This window comes from Pongo abelii, chromosome 14 (genome assembly GCF_028885655.2).
Source record: "Pongo abelii isolate AG06213 chromosome 14, NHGRI_mPonAbe1-v2.0_pri, whole genome shotgun sequence".
Classification (NCBI taxonomy): domain Eukaryota; kingdom Metazoa; phylum Chordata; class Mammalia; order Primates; family Hominidae; genus Pongo; species Pongo abelii.
The window spans coordinates 28,758,083-28,779,411 of NC_071999.2; the positions used below are offsets into that span (position 1 = coordinate 28,758,083).

At 41.5% G+C, this 21,329-nt stretch overlaps 1 protein-coding gene across 5 annotated transcripts in view; it reads right to left on the reverse strand.

Moving 5' to 3' along the window:
* Positions 1 to 2,741: 2,741 nt before the first annotated feature.
* The window catches only part of LOC100437575 (phosphatidylinositol 3,4,5-trisphosphate 3-phosphatase TPTE2-like), a 150,822-nt gene continuing 132,234 nt past the window's right edge, over positions 2,742 to 21,329 (reverse strand). For all 5 annotated transcript variants that reach the window (XM_063714782.1, XM_063714781.1, XM_063714778.1 and 2 more), the window contains 5 exons: positions 19,073 to 19,178; positions 17,081 to 17,172; positions 12,098 to 12,190; positions 10,611 to 10,681; positions 2,742 to 2,955 (listed from right to left, as the gene is read on the reverse strand). In XM_063714782.1, the coding sequence (XP_063570852.1) occupies positions 2,862 to 2,955; positions 10,611 to 10,681; positions 12,098 to 12,190; positions 17,081 to 17,172; positions 19,073 to 19,178 (456 nt within the window). In that variant the 3' untranslated portion in view covers positions 2,742 to 2,861. The remainder of the gene's footprint in view (positions 2,956 to 10,610; positions 10,682 to 12,097; positions 12,191 to 17,080; positions 17,173 to 19,072; positions 19,179 to 21,329) is intronic.

Sequence of the window (21,329 nt, forward strand, 5' to 3'; positions counted from 1 at the left end):
AGGTACAGTCCTGTGCCTCATAACCATGTTTCTGTTGGTGATGGATGGTGTATCTGATGGTGGTCCCATGAGATTATACCATCTTTTACTATACCTTTTCTGTGTTTATATACGTTTAGATACACAAATACCACTGTGTTACAGTTGCCTACAGTATCCAGTACAGTAACATGCTGTACAGGTGTGTAGCCTTCAGCAACAGGCCATACCATACAGCCTAGGTTTGGAGTAGGCTATGCCATCTAGGGTCGGGTGTGTGTGCTCTATGATAGCACAATGATGAAACTGTGTAATGACACATTTTTCGGAACATGTCCTGGTCATTAAGAAATGCCTAAGTATAATCCCAGAGAAAACCCAGTCTTCTCTGTTCCTCAAGTACCTTCTAAATGAGATCAAATGAAAGTGGTATGAAAACATTACCTTTCTCCCTCCAGAAGGGATGGGCTCTACCTTTGGGATGAATCCATTTGACGGAAGTGTAGTATTGTTCAGAGTGTGGCAGAAGGTAGAGGAGTGTCCATTATTGCTACCACCTTGCAAGTCAGGGTGAGGGGAGGCATGTGCCCAGTACAGCTGGAAAACAGCTCAGAGGTGAAGCCCCTTGTCCACTGCCACCTGGCTGGGATAGGCAGGTGACGTGGTTCTTCACTTCAAGCCTGGCAGTCTTCAGAGCCCTTGTAGTGCAAAAATAACACCACAGCATCTCCCAGGAAACACCACTTACTGTCCCTGCTAGTGTTGGGAAAGAAAGGAGGACACTGTTTAGAAGTGTCTTTTACAATGAGACTGATGATGGACTGTGTCTTACAGCCATGAAAGGACAGGAGAAGTTGTAGGATTTCCTGGGAATGTCAGCTAACCTGAGCCTAGGGGCCTGAGCCCAAGGGCAGACTGAGGCTCCCCTGGCACAGGGAGGTGCTGCCTGTGACAAGGGGGTAGTGCTGGCACAGTGCAGGCTACTCCCTAGAAAGATCAGCTTGAACATGCAGGAAGAGCAGGACCCTCGGGCTGAGGCACAGGCAGAATGGGACATGCATGGTGGTAATTTAGTTCTCCAGAGGCCAGAAGTAGGAGGAGCGGTTGGAATGCTGATTGCCCAAAGGGAAACCCTGGACTACCCTGGCCTCCCATAGGACTCGCATAGTAATTGCGGCTCCCTGCAGTGGGGAGGCCAGAAGGAGTGTTGCCCAGTGCTGTCCTCACCCAGTCCACCCCCCACCCACCACCAACAGATGAGTATGGTCATGAGTGTGGTCACCTCATCAGTCATTTGCTCAGTTGTGAAAAAGAAATTGTTCAGAGAAGAGCAAAGTGTTTTTCCATGAGCCAAAGGTCGGCCAAGGTATGCTAATGAGGACTGGAGACAGCGCGTCACAGACGCTGATAAGGAGCACTGGACAAGGGCACTTCTCCCAGGGCAGAGCCCACAAGGAGCGTCCCGGCACCCGACGCTCAGGGAACTGAAGGCTGGCAGGGGCCCGCCCAGTAGTCTCTTGCCCACTGTGTGCCTTTAGGCTACAGCCTCCCAGGCCCCATTCCCCCTCCCCTCCCCCGTGCCACACTGGGGAGGATGCTGACCCTGAGAATGGTGCAACCATCTGCCTGCCTCTGGCCACCTCTCACCAGCACGTGAATGCTCTTGGGCTCAGTTCTGTCTCTGCAGTAGGAGGGTGTTTAGCCACATGACAGAGTCTCACCTTTTGACATTTTATGTCTTTCAGTTAGTCTGTCAAAGATCTAGAACATATTGTGATAGAATTAAAAAGTTCACTTTTGGCTGGGCAAGGTTGCTCATGCCTGTAATCTCAGCACTTTGGGAGGCTAAGGCGGGTGGATCACTTGAGGTCAGGAGTTCAACACCAGCCTGGCCAATATGGTGAAACCCCATCTCTACTAAAAATACAAAAATTTGCCAGATGTGGTGGTGCATGCATGTAATCCCAGTTACTCAGGAGGCTGAGGCAGGAGAATTGCTTGAAACCAGAAGGCAGAGGTTGAAGTGAGTGAAGATTGTGCCATTACACTCCAGCCTGGGTGACAGAGTGAGAATTCATCTAAAAAAAAAAAGAGTTTACCTTTTCCTATTTGTGTGCATACAGGTATTTGGGTACCACATTTGTAATTTACAGTTAGTTTGAAAGATAGAAATTGTAACAGTATGGTTGGGAGCCTGGTATGTAAGCCAGTTGCTGGTGGGCATGTGTGTATTGGGCCCTTGTATGTACGATCTCTGTGATCCCATCATTACTGTTCATTTCTTCCAGGAGAGGAATGACATGCTTCTCCCTTTAATTGCCAAATTATCTCCAATTTTGAATTAGTGGAATATAATTTAATATGATTTTACTACAATTAATTCAGAGTCACTGTCTCCCAGGTACTGCTGGGCTAGGATAAAATGAGATCTGAATTACATGAAAATAATTAATTATTCCAAGAGAAGAGGTGACAGAATGTTTTAAGTGGGTGTGTAATTTAGATAACCTAGATGCAGATAAGCTGAATAAAGCATTTAATCCAGCACATTCATATTTTAACTTGATCACCAGCAATAGGAGTTTGAAACCCGATTGCACCTGCAGGTCCCACACAACTGAATTCGGTTCCTTGTGCACAGCAGTGTTTTCTGGAGGTGCCTGGAGGTCTGAAGGTGTCCCTTTTTATGGGCAGGAATTCCACCAGGATGGGTATAACTTATTTTTTTAAAAGGCTTGGGACTGGATACGATTGCCCAAGAAGACAGAAAAATTAACAAACTTTATTCCAGTAAGAAAGTTTGGGATGTACTGCTTCAGCCCCTGTCCTAAGGAAATTATCAAGCCTGGAGGGTGGGGTGCTATCAACTGCCTGCCACCATGTTACCTTCTGGCATCCAGAAGCTTCCCTGTGCCAGATGGAGCCACCGATGTGGGGAGGAGAGCACAAAGAGCAGAGAATCCACAGAAACCATACCTGCAGGGAGCAAACACCATCACACCCCACTTAATGCAAATGCATTTACCTATTCTTACCATCTCCCTCAGCATGTTGAATCTATTCTGGGGTTAGACAAGCTCCCAGACTTACCTGCTATGTTTAATAAAAACAATTTTGGCTTTTAATGGTAAAGGAAGAATCGAGGCTATTAAAATACTTAAGAGTGAGAAAGTTGAAAAAAGACATAGATTGTGTTTGGCCTGTCTTCTCCCCACTGTAAGGGGTTGCCACTCAGCTGGAGGCCTGCTGGTTCGTGTGGGCCAGCCCTTGACACCTCAGTGACCAAATGAAATACAACCCTCACTAGGGCTTCTTGTACTTGGCAAGACCCAGGGGCAGACCTGGGCTACCAAACAAAACCTTGTGTTCTTAGAGCCTGGGAGCAAGAGCTTTGACAGTTTCCACAAAGAACTCTATTCCGCAGCATTAGCATTTTTATTTTCACCTATCTGCAGCCATTACTACATTGACCTCTGGAAATGTCACATCAGCTGTTCTTGAGATAAAATACCATTTGCTATTTTGTTTTTCTCTAGGCCCCGTCCCTTTCATGTTAAGTGGTGGAGGGAGTTGGCGGGATTTGCCTCTGGCTTGGGGTATAACCAGTAGATTGTATCAAATCCAGAATTCAAGTTCTTTCCATGTCTGGAAAACAGGCAGGATTTATCAGAACCTTTATAAATGTTGTGAAAAATGAAGGTGAATAAACACCTGTTTTTCCGGCATCTAGTATACATCTTAAAATCTGAGATATGAACTTCTCTGTTTTGATTGTAAAAAGAAAGAGAACAGTAACACAGAAACTTTGTGTCCCAAATAGAGCACAGATACCTTGTCTATTACTCATAGTAATCCTCCCTTAAATTTGTATAACATGTAAAGTTTTACAAAGTACTTATACCTCCTTTATCTAATTCAATCTTCATAACCAACCTGGGCAATACTAATACTATAAACCAGTCTCCAACCTCAAGGTTGGTGCTCTTGCCACTGCCCAGGTGAAGCTGCAAAGCTGAGGCCACCTCTGTCTCCCTGGTTGCATCTGTCTGGCCGTCTCAGGCCTCAACTCTGCCCCATCCATATGCTAAGAGTTAACCAAGCATGGAATTGGGGTATGTTACCTGAGCATCAGTCAGTTTCGCCAGGAGACCTGATACTTGTTCTTGTTTCTGTTGGTCTATTTAGGGAAAGCTGGGAAAGCATCCTTCCATGCCTTGTTGGTTTTTAGCACTCTTGCCTGGATTTGCATGTGTAAATATACCTGTGCCATGCAGCTGTGTGGGTGTCCCCAAAGGAGGGATTGTTGCAGTCTTTGCTTGACCTTTTGTCTTCTAGGAATAATGGCCTTATATTCTGGACTGAAACCTACTATGATCCGAGCATTCCCTGACAATGGAGCACTCTTTTTGGCCTACGAATATAGCAGGAAGTTGATGATGAGCTAGTTGGAAGCATACTGAAGTGTCTTGGAGGGCCTGAGCCAAGCGCAGGTGTTTGAGGACTACAGTTCATCTCAGGGTTTCTTGTAGTACAAGACCAGTGTGAAGTTATTCTGATTTCTTGGGAATTTTGCTTTTTTGTCTTCTCGTATAGCCTACATCTTAAATTGTATGGAAGAACCTCTATTTTGCGTCATCTCATTTCTGCCCATAATTGTACTGAAATAGAGAAGTCACTGCTCTTTCCCTTAGTAAAATAGAGAGTGGTCAGTAGCCTTATGCACCTAATTCAAAAGACTGAGTACAGTTCTGTCAGGGCTTTTACATAAACCTCTACTTGCGCATGCAATTTGGACAGTTATGTGTTGAGGGAAATACAGTTTGGTTCCATGTTTATTTCAAATATTACCAGAAAAACCCAGAGGTGATCATTTCTCATGAAGATGCTTACAAATGGTTGCTTAACCCATTCTAGATGTAGGATCTGCTTAATGTGTGTACTATTCTAAGTGGTTGATTTTTTTTTTTAAATATGGAGTCTCACTCTCTTGCCCAGTCTGGAGTGCAGTGGCGCAGTCTCGGCTCACTGAAACCTCTGCTTCCCAGGTTCAAGCAATTCTCCTGCCTCAGCCTCCCGAGTAAGTGGGATTACAGGGGTGCACTACCACACCTGGCTAATTTTTGTATTTTTAGTACAGACAGGGTTTCACCATGTTGGTCAGTCTGGCCTCGAACTCCTGACCTCGTGATCCACCTGCCTTGGCCTCCCAAAGTGCTGGGATTACAGGCATGAGCCACTGCACCTGTCCAAGTAAAACATATTTTTAACCAATAAAAATTAAGGACAAAGAAGAGCGTTCCTTATGGAATGATAAAGGGCACAATTCAACCAGAAGACTTAGCCTAAATATGTACACACCCAACATTGGAGCACCCAAATTCATAAAACAAGTTTTTGTTGGCCTACAAAAAGATTTAGACACACAATAACAGCAGGAGACTTCAACAACCCACTGACAGCAATAGACAGATCATTGAGGCAGAAAACTAACAAACTCTGTACTTGCACTTGACAGTTGACCAATTGGACCTGATAGACATCTACGGAACGCTTTGCCCAACAAACACAGAAGATACATTCTCATGTGCACACAGAACATATTCTAAGATCAACCACATGCTTGGCCATAAAGCAAGCCTCAATAAATTCAAAAAGTTTGAAATCATACCAAGCACACACTCTGACCACAGTGAGACAAAAATAGAAATCAGTATCAAGAAGATCTCTCAAAACTACATAAATACATGGTAATTACATAATTTGCTCCTGAATAACTCCTGGGTGAAAATCTAAATTAAGGCAGAAATAAAAAAATTCTTTGCAATTAATGAAAATAGGGACACAACATACCAGAATCTCTGGGATGCAGCTAAAGCAGTGTTAAGAGGAAAGTTTATAGCACTAAATGCCTTCATCAAGAAGTTCGAAATATCTCAAATTAACATTCCTACTTTGCACTTAAGGGAATTAGAAAAAAAGAATAAACTAACTCCAAAGCTGGCAGAAGAGAAATTACTAAAATTAGAGAAGCACTGAATGAAGTGCTTTTTGAAGTGTTGTTTTTTTTTTAGACTAGATGCAAAAATCCACACAAAAGACCAATTAAACCAATAATTAGTTTTTCAAAAAATAAACAAGATGGATAGCCTGATAGCTAAACAAAGAAAAAAAGAGAAGAGCCAAATAAGTACAATCATAAATGACAAAGATGACATTACAAACAATCCCACAGAAATACAAAAGATCCTCAGAGAATACTATAAACAACTCTATGCACACAAATTAGATAATCTAGAGGAAACTGATAAATTCCTGGAAACATACAATCTCCCAAGATTGAATTAGAAAAAGATTGAAACCTTAAATAGACAAATACCAAGTTCCAAAATCAAATCATTAATATAAAATCTACCAACAAGGAAAAGCCCTGGACCAGATGAAGCAACAGTTGAATTCTACCAGATGTACAAAGAACTGGTACTAGTTCTGTTGAAACTATTCCAAAGAACTGAGGATGAGGGGCTCCTCCCTAACTCAGTCTATGAAGCCAGTATCAGCCTAATACCAAAATCTGGCAGAGAAACACACGAAAAGAAAACTTCAGGCCAATTACTCTGATTAATGTAGACACAAAAATTCTTAACCAAATACTAGGAAACAGAATCCAGCAGCACATTGGTAAGTTAATACACCACAATCAAGAAGGCTTCAGTACAGGGATGCAACGCTGGTTCAACATACGCAAATCAATAAATGTGATTCACCACATAAACAGAACTAAAAGCAAAAACCATATCATCATCTCAATAGATGCAGAAACAGCTTTTGATAAAATCCAACATCCCTTCACATTAAAAACCTCAACAGACTAGGCATCAAGGGAACATACCTCAAAATAATAAGAGCCATCTATGACAAACTCACAGCCACCAACCTACTGAATGGGCAAAAGTTGGAACCAATCCCCATGAGAAATGGAGCAAGACAATGATGCCCACTCTCATCACTCCTATTCAACATAGCACTGGAAGTCCTACCTAGAGAACTCAGGCAGGAGAAAGAAAGAATAGGCATCCAAATAGGAAAAGAAGAAGTCAAACTATCTCTTTTTGCTGATGATATGATTCTATATCCAGAAAACCAAAGACTCTGCCAAAAGGCTACTAGAACTGATAAACAACTTTAGCAAAGTTTCAGGATAAAAAATCAATGTATAAAAATCAACAGCATTTCTATACACCAATAATGTCCAGGCTGAGAGTTAAATCAAGAACAGAATCCCATCTACGGTAGCGACAAGGAAAATGAAATACCTAGGAATACAGCTAACAAAGGATATGAAAGATCCCTACAAGAACTACAAAACACTGCAGAAGGAAATCAGAGACAACACAATTAAACGGAAAAACATTCCATGCTCATGGATTGGAAGAATCAGTATCATTCAAATGACCATACTGCCCAAAGCAATTGACAGATTCAGTGCTATTTCTATCAAACTACCAATGTCGTTCTTCACAGAATTAGAAAAAAGTTTTCTAAAATTCATATGAAACCAAAAGAGGGCCTCAATAGCCTAAGCACATCTAAGCAAAAGGGCAAAGCCAGAGGCTTCAAACTATAAGGCTATAGTATCCAAAACAGCATGGTACTGGTACAAAAGCAGACATAGAGACCAATGGAACAGAATAGAAAACCCAGAATAAAGCCTTACACTTACAACCATCTGATATTGCAAGGCTGACAAAAACAAGCAATGGGGGAAGGACTCCCTATTCAATAAATGGTGTTGGGGTAACTGGCTAGCAATATGCAGAATAATGCTACTCGACCCATACCTTTCATCATATACAAAAATTAACTAGAGATAGATTAAAGATTTAAATGTAAAACCTCAAGTGATAAAAATCCTAGAAGAAAACCTCAGAAATACCCTTCTTGACATTGGCCTTGGGAAAGAATTTTTAACTAAGTCTCCAAAAGCAATTGCAATAACAACAAAGACTGACAAGTGGGACCTAATAAAGCTAAAGTACTTTGGCACAGCAAGAGAAATGATCGACAGAGCAAACAGATAACCCACAGAACAGGAGGAAACATTTGCAAACTATGCATCCAACAAAGGTCTAACATCCAGAATCTATAAGGAACTTACACAAATCCACACGCAGAAACCAAATAACCCCATTAAAAATGTGGAAAGAACATGACACATACTTCTCAAAAGAAGACATACAAGTGACCAATGAGCATCTGAAAAAATGCTTCGCATTGCGAATTGTCAGAGAAGTGCAAATCAAAACCACAATGAGATACCCTCTCACACTAGTCAGAATGGCTATTAATAAAAAGTCAAAAACAACAGATGCTGGCAAGGCTGCAGAGAAAAGGGAACATTTATACATTGTTGGTGGGAGTGTAAATTAGTTCAGCCACTGTGGAAAGCAGTCTGGAGATTTCTCAAAGAACTTAAAACGAGCTACCATTCGACCCAGTAATCCCATTATTGGATATACACCCAATGGAAAAAAGACCATTCTACCAAAAGACACACACACTGATATGTTCATTGCTGTGCTATTCACAATAGCAAAGATATGGAATCAACCTAGGTGCCCATCAGTGGTGGATTGGGTAAAGAAAATATGGTACATATACACGATGGAATTCTACACAGCCATAAATATGAGTGAAATCAGGTCTTTTGCAGCAACATAGATGGAGCTGGAGGCCATTATCCTAAGCAAATTAATGCAGGAACAGAAAACCAAATACCACATATTCTCACTTATGAGAGCTAAACAACAGGTACCCTTGGACATAAGGATGGGAACAATAGACATAAGACATAAGAATAGAAAAAAAAATTATTACATTTTATATTGGGGCTCACCGAAAAGCCACACAGTTGGGTACCCACGTTAGAGCTGGAAGAAACAAAAAAAGAACCTCACCATGAATAGAACCCCAGCCCCTTTTTTGTGTCTCAGTTGGCTCCTTTCACCTTTTTATTGAGACTTAAAAATACTTTAATCTTCAGCAACACATCAGTAACACATGCTGACTCTTAGCATTGCTTTATATGGAATTAATGACATCCAAGTTTAATAAAATATCTAAATTTCTCTGTGTGACAGATATCAGGGTAGACATGAATGAAAACCCAGTAATAAAATACTATATCTCTTTTAATTTATGTGTGAGGTTGCAATTTTTTGAATTTTTACAATCAGACCTTGGAAATGACCTTGAGCAGTAGGATATAACTCCCACATGCTGAGTGTTCCAATAATGGAACACTAGGCATAAATTGGTTAACCCATTTATGCCTAGTGTTCTAAATGATAGAAGTTAGCATTTTTGGCTAAACAACAATCTCATAACTAACAAAAACAGCTTTACCAAGTAGTATGTAAATTTAAATGTTACAGAAATCTTTAGAAATTTATATAAAAGTAAGAATAAAAGTGATCTAGCTTATCACTTCTCCAAAATGAACACAGTGTTTTAAAGGAAAAAAAACGGTATCCTTTAGCAAGAACGCCTTTTGAGGAGCAGCATCAAATGAAGCTCCACCCAGGTCTCACTTTTTGAGGGACTTTGCTCATGTTAAGAGAAAAAGCTTATTGTTTGTATGCATCCAAAAAAAAAAACTTGTAAAAATTTCCGTCAAATCCAAAGTTGACTCTATCAAAATCCATTAAATGTCTTGCATGGCGAGTGTGTAGACCAGAGGTTTAACTTCCTGCCGCCTTGCTGAACTTACAGAGTTATTCGATCCAGTTCACATTTGAAGAAAAGATTAGGACGGGATGTAACAATAACTACCAATTCATGCCACACATAATCACAGCCACTTCTTCAACTCTGACCTAAATCATTTACAAAATATTCTGTTCTTTTGTATTGAAGAGTATGGTTGATACAAAAAAAAATCTCAATTTTTCACCATCACAAAACAAATGCTACTTACAGTGGAGAACTTCTAGACTGAGAAATGAGTTTCCAAATATGGCAGAAGGTGTTTTTGGAACAATAATCTCCAAACCCAATTAATAATTTTTCAGAAAGGTTTCCCAATTCAGTTATTAGAAAGCCACATTTGAATGGCTATTTAAATAGACCATTACTTTATGATATGTCTTAGCTGTATTCCTTAATACTGTGTCTTGTAACTTCTCCTAGATATAAGTGTGTCAGTCAGCTTTTCAGCTAGTTGAAGCCTCCCTAGGTCCTGCCTTACTTTAGCACAAAAGGTGATGGAGATTCGTCATTGGTAAATCAGCACCTACTGACAGGGACCTGACATATTGAAGGTGCTGAGCAGCCTCATACTGAACTTCTCCAAGAAGAATTTACTACCACACTTAAGATCTGATGATAATACTTTTGAACTCATAACACAGTCCTATGGCACGGACCCTGAGGATACTGCAACAGTGGGTTTCAAGACCAAATGTATTTTTAAAACAACAAAAGTAAGAGGAGTAAGGCAAGGAACAATGGTGGTTCAAGGATTTTTTGCTTTCTATAAATTAAGTTTATGACAACCAGCAAAAGACTTGCCATTACACCTTATACGTAGACATTGAAGATTAGGCTGTTTCTATGGGTTTATATTATATTCATACCTGTTATTTTGAATAAAAGCTGTGTTGAACCAGAAGAAAAATGGACAATTGTCATAGTATTTAGGAAGATTCTAAAAAGAAAAAAAAATTTCAAAGTAAAACTGACACCAAGAACTAATCATTCCAAAGAAATTAAAGTTCCTTTCTTTATTCCTTTATATATTTATCAAACAATTATAACCATTAAATAGGTAGCACTCTGCAATCTATAACAATACACTCAAGACACAAAGGAGGAGGCTTTAAGAAAATGCTATTGCATTCTTTTGCTGTTTCTATCAAAATTTTCAAGGAATAGTATTTTTCCCATGATAGGTATTTAATTTAAATGCTGCTATTTGAATCTGGTTTAGATAGTGCCAAACAGACGCTACTAAAGACCTATGCCTATATATACCCAACTACATTGTAGTGAATTCTTATAATTTTTTTGTTGCCTCAGCATCCCTTTTAATTATAAATTGGATTTTCTGATATCAGAAGTGGGGTTCAGTCACCCTCAGCAGTTTCCAGTTCACCTCCTCCCAGTTTTTCCATGTGACTGATCCTGATATCTGCCTTATACAACCTTCTCCTGATGACCACTTCACTATGGGACAGCTAGATATAACCTACTTGACTCACCCCACAGACCCCCATAATCTGCAGGGACCACATGGATATATCAGTGACCACCTCTCAGTCACAGCAGAGACTCATGGCTGCTTGTGTTAAACCAAATTAGACTTCCCCGCAGGAAACCTGCTGAGGTAGCACCTTACATCCCAACACAGGCTTCCACTCTCAGGTCCCTCCCTCTCTCTCGCTATTGCTCCCACCCATCAGTCGAGCACAGGTCTCCTGGATGGCTCCCCCTTCCAGTTGGCCCTGCGAAGTGTGCTGCCCTCTTCTCTCTGGAATTAATAAAAAACTGCTTTGGTTATTTCATGTGTTGTATTGTGCTGCCTTCTCTGTGTTTCACCCAACTGAGTCACCCAAACCTAACTCTCTTTCCAGTCAGTGCTCCCAGCTACTCAGGAGGCTGAGGTGGGAGGATTGCTTGAGTCCAGGAGGTTGAAGTTACAGTTAGCTATGATCATGCTACTGCACTCCAGCCTGGGTGACAGAGTGAGACCCTGTCTCAATTTCTTAATTTTTTAAAAAAGATGCAAAACAAAATGGAATCATTGCTATGCAGTAAAACATACCTTTGAGTTCTTTTGTTTTAGCATCTTGGCTTTCACTTTTTTTGTGTTTATTTTGTATTTTTTGTATTTGAGAATACATGTAAATTTAGAAAAATTTAGAAAATTTACAATTTAGAAAAAAACAAATGAACAAAAATTATTTAAATTACATATGCTCTTTTAAAAAAATTTGTTATAGATCTGATTTATTGTTTTCCTCCCCTTAACCCTCCCTTGTTGGGAACTGTAGTAAAGCAAATCTTAAATAAAATCATTAGACCAGACAAGAACAATGGCAGAAGCTATTTTGTGATTACTCACCGAAGAGAAAAACTGTACTTTCACATCATCATACAGAAGTGGACCGTCGAATACATCAATTAATACTTTGTCTGTTTCAATGTCATGCAATATCTATGAATGAACACATGGAATTGAGAACTATAAACCTAGATAATGATAACAATGAAGGTCCTTTTCACTTGTATTTATCAAGTACTTTTGGTCTCACAGCCCAATCACTACATGCATAAATAATTATTAATAATCTTTTCTAGTTGCAATACTGTTGTTTATGTGTGTGTGTGTTTTCATTTGTTTTTTGTTTTTTGAGACAGAGTCTCACTGTCACCCAGGCTGAAGTGCAGTGGTGTGATCTCGGCTCACGGCAACCTCTGCCTCCCAGATTCAAGTGATTCTTGTGCCTCAGCCTCCCGGGTAGCTGGGACTATAGGCACATGCCATCATACCCAGCTAATTTTTGAATTTTTAGTAGAGATGGGGTTTCACTATATTAGCCAGGCTGGTTTCAAACTCCTGGCTTCAAGTGATCTGCCTGTCTGGGCCTCCCAAAGTGCTGGATTACAGGCATGAGCCACTGCACCCGGCCTGTTGTTTATGTCTTTTAATGGCCAACATGTTTGAGCGTTATCATGAACCACCACTTTTCTTTTTTTTTTTTTTTTGAGACAGAGTCTCACTCTGTCACCAGGCTGGAGTGCAGTGGCATGATCTCAGCTCACTGCAACTTCCGCCTCCCGGGTTCAATTGATTCTCCAGCCTCAGCCTCCCAAGTAGCTGGGACTACAGGCACGTGCCACCATGCCCAACTAATTTTTGTATTTTTAGTAGAGATGGGGTTTCACCATGTTGGCCAGGATGGTCTCGATCTCTTGACTTTGTGATCCACCCATCGCAGCCTCCCAAAGTGCTGGGATTACACACGTGAGAGACTGTGCCCGGCCATGAGGCACTTTTCAAAAGTGCCGCACTTTTCAAAAGTATTGAATTTTCTATTAGACTTTAATCAATTAAATATTATCATTTAATGTGTGTCATTTGATGTTCATGTGTTAGGGCCTTTTTTGAGAATATATTAAGAAGCTCAATTTCAAAGCTAGCATTGACATTCAAAAAGCAATGCGTAACTCATCATGGTTTCTTATTTTCTAAATTTAAAAAATAACAACGGGGGTCTGTAACACTTGGGGGTTGGGCCTGCATGCCCCTCCCAAGGGAGAGGGAGAGTGGGGTCCCCCTGCTTATCATGTTTTATCAGAACTCTTGTGTTTGTCAATGGGATCTTTGAACTTGACCAATGCAGGCTGCTGGATGGAGTGACCAAAGATAGCTCAAGTTTTGGTATGAATGACTTTGAGGCTATACTATTTCTTTGACTCACTCTCATATAAATAAAGGCACCCACAATAAGAAAGGTCTATGCTAGGCCCTGTGGAAAACACAAAAGGAGGTGCAGACTCAGTTGGCCCCTTTTGGGAGCTGTACACATAAGAAACAATAGTAGAATGGTACATAACTTAATCTGTATGATAAAGACTGGGTGTGCTGTTATGTATTATTGGGGGCTAGTTAACAGAAGGTATAGAATGCAAAAATTTCATTAAGGAGGTAGAAATTGAACTGGGCATGAAGCAGTTTAGATAAAGGAAGAAGAGCTCCAAAAATAGACTCCAGTCCAAACGGAGGGAAAAAGACCAGCAATAACACAAAGTAGAAATTAGAATAATGGCCAGGCATGGTGTCTCACGCCTGTAATCCTAGCACTTTGGGAGGCTGAGGTGGGCAGATCACCTGAGGTCGGGAGTTTGAGACCAGCCTTGAAGGGGTGGCCTGCCCCTCCACACCTGTGGGTGTTCCTCATTGGGTGGGATGAGAGACTGAGAAAAGAAAGAGACACAGAGACAAAGTATAGAGAAAGAAAAGTGGGCCCAGGGGACCAGCGCTCAGCAAAGGGAGGACCCACGCTGGCACCAGTCTCTGAGTTCCCTCAGTATTTATTGATCATCATCTCTACCATCTCAGAGAGGGGGATGTGGCAGGACAATAGGGTAATAGTGGGGAGAGGGTCAGCAGGAAAACATGTGAACAAATGTCTCTGTATCATAAACAAGGTTAAGAAAAAGGTGTGCTTTGATGTGCACATACATAAACATCTCAGTGCATTAAAGTGCAGTATTGCCGCCAGCATGTCTCACCTCCAGCCATACGGCAGTTTTCTCCTATCTCAGTAGATGGAATATACAATCGGGTTTTACACCGAGACATTCCATTGCCCAGGGAGGAGCAGGAGACAGATGACTTCCTCTTATCTCAACTACAAAGAGGCCTTCCTCTTTTACTAATCCTCCGCAGCACAGACCGTTTATGGGTGTCCGGCTGGGGGACGGTCAGATCTTTCCCTTCCCACGAGGCCATATTTCAGACTATCACCTGGGGAGAAACCTTGGACAATACCTGGCTTTCCTAGGCAGAGGTTCCTGCAGCCTTCCTCAGTGTTTTGTGTCCCTGGGTACTTGAGATGAGGGAGTGGTGATGACTTTTAACAAGCATGCTGCCTTCAAGCATTTGTTTAACAAAGCACATCCTGCATAGCCCTAAATCCATTAAACCTTGAATCAACACAGCACATGTTTCTGCAAGCACAGCATCTCAAGGCAGAAGAATTTTTCTTAGTGCAGAACAAAATGGAGTCTCTTATGTCTACATAGACACAGTAACAGTCTGATCTCTTTCTTTTCCCCACAAGCCTGACCAACATGGAGAAACCCCATCTCTACTAAAAATAGAAAATTGGCCAGGTGTGGTAGTGCATGCCTGTAATCCCAGCTACTTGGGAGGCTGAGGCAGGAGAATCGCTTGAACCCAGGAGGCAGAGGTTGTGGTGAGCCGAGATTGTGCCAATGCACTCCAGCATGGGCAACAAGAGCAAAACTCTGTCTCAAAAAAAAAAAAAAAAAAAGAAAACAAAAAAATTGGAAAAACAACAACAAACAATGTCAGGCAGTGTGGCTCATGTTTATAATCCCAGCACATTGTGAGGCTGAGGTGGACAGGTTGCTAAGCCCAGGAGTCTGAGACCAGCCTGGGCAACATAGCTAGTCCCAGCCTCTTCAAAACATAAAAAAAAAAAAAACTGGGGGATTGCTTGAGCTCAAGAGGTTGAGGCTACAGTGGGCCATGATCATGCCACTGCACTACAGCCTGGGTGACAGAATGAGACCCTGGCTCAAGAAAAAAAAAAGGAAAGGAAGAAAAGAAGGAAAGAAAGAAATAACCAACTAACTAACTAACCAACTAAATTAGAGTTGTGTTCCAAGAGCCAAAAGGGATGACCCAGTTTATTTGGAATGAAGTCTGCTGGTCAAGCTACTGATGGAAAAAAGCTCAGGTATTACGTTAGGGCTATTATACCTCGAGATAATAATAGTAAGAGCTCGAGAGCCAAGGAAATAAGAGAGAAGTTGTTGAAAAATATGGTGGGGCATTTCCTATGTGACAAAGAGGCCTGATAATTATCACATATAACACTTATTTAGTGATTTATAGTTTACAAAGAAACTTTATATATATTATCTAATTTAATTCCCATTACACTTGGATGTGATATTTATTTTACAGATAAGGATGTTGAGCCAAAGGTGTTAACTGGCTCTGACCATGGGCACACAGTGTGTCTTCTGCTCTCCCTACAATTTTTCACAATGAGAGCAATATTTCAGGATGCATATTTCAGGATTCTATACATTGCATTATATAAGGAGAAAGAAAGGGTAAGGAGACCACTGCAGAAATCTAGGCATGAGCAAAGGAGATTCTGGACAATTAGTGGCAGTGAGAACAGAAAGGAAGGAGAACATAGAAAACTGTCAAAGGCATAATCAACAGAGATTGATGACCAACTGGATTTACGGGTCGAGGCAAAGAGAATCAAAGCCCAAGGTGTGAGTGGAAGAATGCTGGTGCCATCTGCACTGACAGAGAGAAAGCTCCTTGATAATTCAGACTGGCGAATGCATTTGAGCTGGAGTGGAAACTGTTCATGTTGTAGCTCCTGCATCTACAACTCAGTGGCTGCTCATACATATCTGTTCAGTAAATGAACAAATAATAGTTGAAGTAAGGGGAATGGGTCATCCTTTAAGAATAAAGCATTTGCTAAGAACACAAAGCCAAGGGTCAGGCCTGGGTGAATGCCCTCAGTCGGGAGAGGCCAAAAAAGCCGGGGGCAGAGTGGGGAGGGGGTGGCAGGGAATAGGGTTAGTAATAGGAGAATTTGAGACAAAGGCCTGGGTAGGAATTCTAAAAGTTTATGGTTATTAGACCATGAAGGATGCTTTCTTACTGTCTCAGAAAAGGTATATAGTTTTAGGCATTTCTTCATTGTAGCAAAACATTGACTACCAGGTCCCTTTTGCTTTGGATAAAGAAGTTCTTCCCCAGTTCATTCACTCTTGCATTGTTTCTCACACGGTCAGCCCACAGAATCTCTGACTTAGGATCACTTGGGACATTGCTAAGTCTATAGATTCCTGGGCCCCATTCCAGATTTCCCGAATCATACTTTGGGGGTACAACCTAGGAATGTAAATCTTTACAAGCTCCTCAGTGGTTTTCATGCACACTAAACTTTTAGAATCAGTGCTATATAATAAAAGATCAAATGACTGAGAAGAAGAGAATATGCCTAAAAATGACCAGATATGTAAATTAAAATCCTTAATACATTCCTGGGAACATGCTCAGTGTTTGTGGAAGTGTGAAAGGCAAAGCAACACTGACAAGAAATACATTCTGGAAAGCACCCTGAAAAAACTGTTTTGAACAAACGGGTTAATTTATCTCTGGTTTGCATCCAAACCCAGTGACACCAAGTTGGATGGTAACCAGAAAGTGTTATGGAATCTCTTTATGGTGAGTGACAGTTTAGGGAGGTGAACATTGCTGGTTTGACATTCAGCCTTAAAACAAACATCAGAGTTTTTCAATTCACATGTTTTCTCTTACCGAACAATTTCCTAATGAAGTACCGGAAAAGACAACCTTCTTCTCCATTACTATTAGGAATTTTAGATCACATACATCGCCTGTTCCAACACCTAAATGAAATAAAAAAGTTAGGTTGGTTAGCGTGAACATCAATATGTCTCACCAATTAACATCATGGATTAAAAAGAGAAAAAATTATCCAAGCTAACAATGTATCAATAGTTACTTATTTGGTCTTGCATGGATTTTGTCTTTGAAAGACAAGGCTTCCAGCCTAGTTCTGTCCCCTAAAGTAGATTTTATAAGACTAGAGAAGAGAAAAAACACATATACAGTTTGGCTTCAAAGACTTAGAATCCCATCACTTTACCTTTCCAGAAAAAATATTTAGGGAAGGTAGGCCGGGCATGGTGGCTCACACCTAGCACTTTGGGAGGCTGAGGTGGGTGGAGGATTACTTGAGGTCAGGAATTCTAAACCAGCCTGGCCAAGATGGTGAAACCACATCTCTACTAAAAATACAAAAATTAGCCAGACGTGGTGGCACATGCTTGTAATCCTAGCTACTCAGGAGGCTGAGACAGGAGAATTGCTTGAACCCAGGAGGCGGAAGTTGCAGTGAGCTGAGATCACACTACTGCACTCCAGCCTGGGTGACAGAACAAGACTCTGTCTCCAAAAAAAAAAAAGAAAAAGAAAATTCTGGGAAGGTGACTTGCAACCTTTCTTGCTAATATGTTGCTTTCTTCAGACTTCTAATCATAATGATTCTTAATAATAAATACTGTAGTTTAACTACTTGGGCCCTACTTTAAGGCCAGTTCCTGATGCAAACTCTATAAAAATATAGGATAGTTATATCCAAAAATTCCCGTGGTGTTCAGTATATATTTACAGACAAAGGCTCTTTTGTTCCTTTTTTTCAATTCAAATGACCCACTTCCCTTAGCATTTCCTCAAAGACTTGGTTTCTCAACCAATTAATTTATTGCTTTTCTCTCAACTCTACATTAATTTTAATTCAAATATGTACAAAACTAAAGGTAGAAAATTAAAACAGATATTTTAATAAACTAATGTATTAATTATCTTTGATTGCTCATCTCATATGCTGTTTGTTTTCTTTTCATTTAATTTTGTTTTCACTAACACCATGATATTCATTTGTCATTAGAAATCACAGTTTCTTGCCTCAGTTCCCTCTTTCCCATTCCAGGTGCAGAACTTTCTATTGATGTCTACCAGAAATCAGTGAAATGTAGAACTAAACTCAGAAGGCTAAAAATACCAGGCTGTCTGTGTGGACACCAGCATCCTGGCCCCATGGCACCTAGAGCACCCAGCACCGGCACCATCTCAGGTCCACAAGCTGGCTGCTAGAAGAGGTTTGCTTTAGGTGTTCCGAAGCATCGCCTCCCTGCTACCTCTCCGGCAGTGGGAGTGGTGAGGCCCCATCCCTTCCACACAGACACATCCTGCTTTCCCGCCTCCCCTGAGTGTAAGCTGGGAGTGAGAGGGTTACAGATGGAGGAGAGAGGGGAAAGGGAGAGCGCAGGGTGATGAGAAAAAAATATGCCTCTAAAAGAAGGTGAGAAAATGATACGATAGGGAGACACCTCCACCAAGGCAAACTCTGAACTAGAGGTGGTTCTGAGAAATAAGCAGGCTTGAGGGCACATGGGTCCTCCTCCCTCATCAGAGGCTCCCTCTGCCCGGAAAAGTCCACCCTGGGTTGAGACCAGAGGAGCAATGAGAACAGGAGAGATGGGAAGGGGATGAAGTCCCCCAAATTGGTGATGGAAAAGAAAAAGTGAAGAACATCGAAGGGCTGGCAATCCATGGGCAATTGCAGGAGGAGGGACATACATGAGGAGGAGTTCCTGTGTGAGGATATGTAAAAAGATAGGTATGAGTTAGGCTCATTTGTATACATAACTATGAGCAAAACTCTCCCAGAGTGGGGACATCGAACCTCCTGCCCAATTCTTCAATTATGCATAAAGCACTTACCACGAATCGAATAAATAATGAATCTTTTAATAAAGAGTATCCGTCTTGGAGGGAGATTCCAGTTGTAGAGATGTTTCACTTGTGCAAAATATCCAACATATCTATTCTGAAAAGCAACAGAAAGCTTCCTTTAAGTGGAGATGAAAAGTCTAAAGTCAGCATTCCTTTTATTTTTTTTGTTGCATAATGCTTGTTAATGGAGGTAAGTAATTAAGAAAACATTTACTGGATGCCATTATATAACTAGACATTTTTAGGGATGCTGCCCCACAACTATGTACCTTGAGGGAAAAATACTGAATTCAGTGCAATGGGGAAGTAACAAGGATGGAGCCAGGCCCTGTTTATAGGCTGCTTATGGTTGAGAGGGCAACTAATCAGAAGCACAACAAAACGGTTACAGCATCATCAGTGTCCAGATAGAAGCTTAGTTGTGACTGAGTTAGAGGAAGGCTTGTGGTTTGGTGAAGAGCAGCTTCCTGGGCATGAGAGAATGGTATAAGTGAAAACTCCAGAGGAATACCTCCAAACCTCAGTAGCAGGTTTCCCGTCATTCTTCTCTTGTTCCTGACAGCTAGAATTTCTTCACTTTGCATTTCCTCAATTCTGTTTTCTCAAGGAAGCCCTGGAATTCTCTTAGCCTTGTCCTTTCCCTGGGGCAAGCTGTTCACAACGGCTGTCCCCTGAATCTTTCTTCAAGGTATTGAAGAGCTCTGGTACTCAATCAACTGGTTCAGAATTCAAAAGTTGGCCATCATGGTGGCTCCCGCCTGTAATCCCAGCACTTTGGGAGGCCGAGGTGGGCAGATCACCAGGCGTCAGGAGTTTGAGACCAGCCTCGCCAACAGGGTGAAACCCTGTTTCTACTAAAAGTACAAAAATAGGCCATGCGTGGTGATGGGCACCTATAATCCCAGCCACTTGGGAGGCTGAGGCAGGAGAATCGCTTGAACCCAAGAGGTCGAGGTTGCAGTGAGCTGAGATTGCACCACTGCACTCTAGTCTGGGCGACAGAGCGAGACTCTGTCTCAAAAATTAAAAACAAAACAAAACAAAACCAAACCCATAGGTTCACAGACTGTTCCTTACCCACTGGGAAATGCTCATTAAAGTAACTAACTGCCATACGTCCCTTTAGAAAGGGCCAGTCATGAGATAGGCTCATGAAAGTCCTTAACTTAGGAGTAGACGTAGTCAGTAGAATGGCCCACAATGCAGGATCAGAATGTGATGGTGTCTGAGAATCACCACCAGACACAGAGGGCACTCTGTCCTGAGGTCTTGCCAACACAGCTCTCAAACGTGCAGCTGAGTCCCTTTGTTGCTTTTTCAGTGAATCAGAAGAGATTCAGTTGCAGCCTTTGGTGTGCTAGTTCTGGACTAAAGTTAGGGAAACTATGCATGACTGCAGAAGAAATGGGGATGAGGAGATGTGTGGGGAGAGTTGTTGAAGGAGCTCCATCTAGCATCCCCTTAGCTTCTGCCACTAGATTCTCCACCTTTCCCTAAGGGCTGTAAACCACCAGGGACCTCAAGGGGCTTGTGCTCCCACGCTTCCTTCTCCTACAACTTGAAACAACATGGACTTGTAGTAGAAATTAATACAACCAACACATAGGAGGCACTCACTACAAACAAAAAGATATTATGAGAAAAGGGTGGAAAGATGGGTCAGCCACGGGCTTTGCCTTTAAAGGGGATACAGAAGTCATCACTTCAAATAACTAGAGAATGATGCAAAGTGACGTAGTCCGTAAAAGAAACACAAAGGGCTCTAAGAATTGAAAAAGCAAGAGACTACTTCAGGCTGAGAAGGGAAAGGGACTCTAGGAAAAGGGGAATGAGCAATGGCATGAGGGTATCAAGTGTCCATAGGCTGGGAAAGAGCACACAGTCTAAATGTGTTGGAGTATGGGATGTGTGCATGCACATAGCGGAAGAGAAGGTTGGAAAAGTCAAAGTGTGGCTCTTGAGTGCCAGGTTGAAACGTTTAGTTTCTTGCCATTGGCAGTGGGGACATAGTATGGATTTTGAGCATGGAAATGGCATGATTAGGGCTGCACTTCAGTAAATTCACCTATCACTTTTAGCTTAGGGTCTATGACTATCTTTGTTTTGTTTTGTTTTGGGCTTGGGTGTGGGAGAAAAGTATCAGTGGATAAGGCTGAGTTCTTCTGGCCCAAACTAAAGGTTTAGGGCCAGTAGGTAGAGTGTTCTTCTAACGGGGCCAAGAGTACTCACTCAACTCCCACCACTT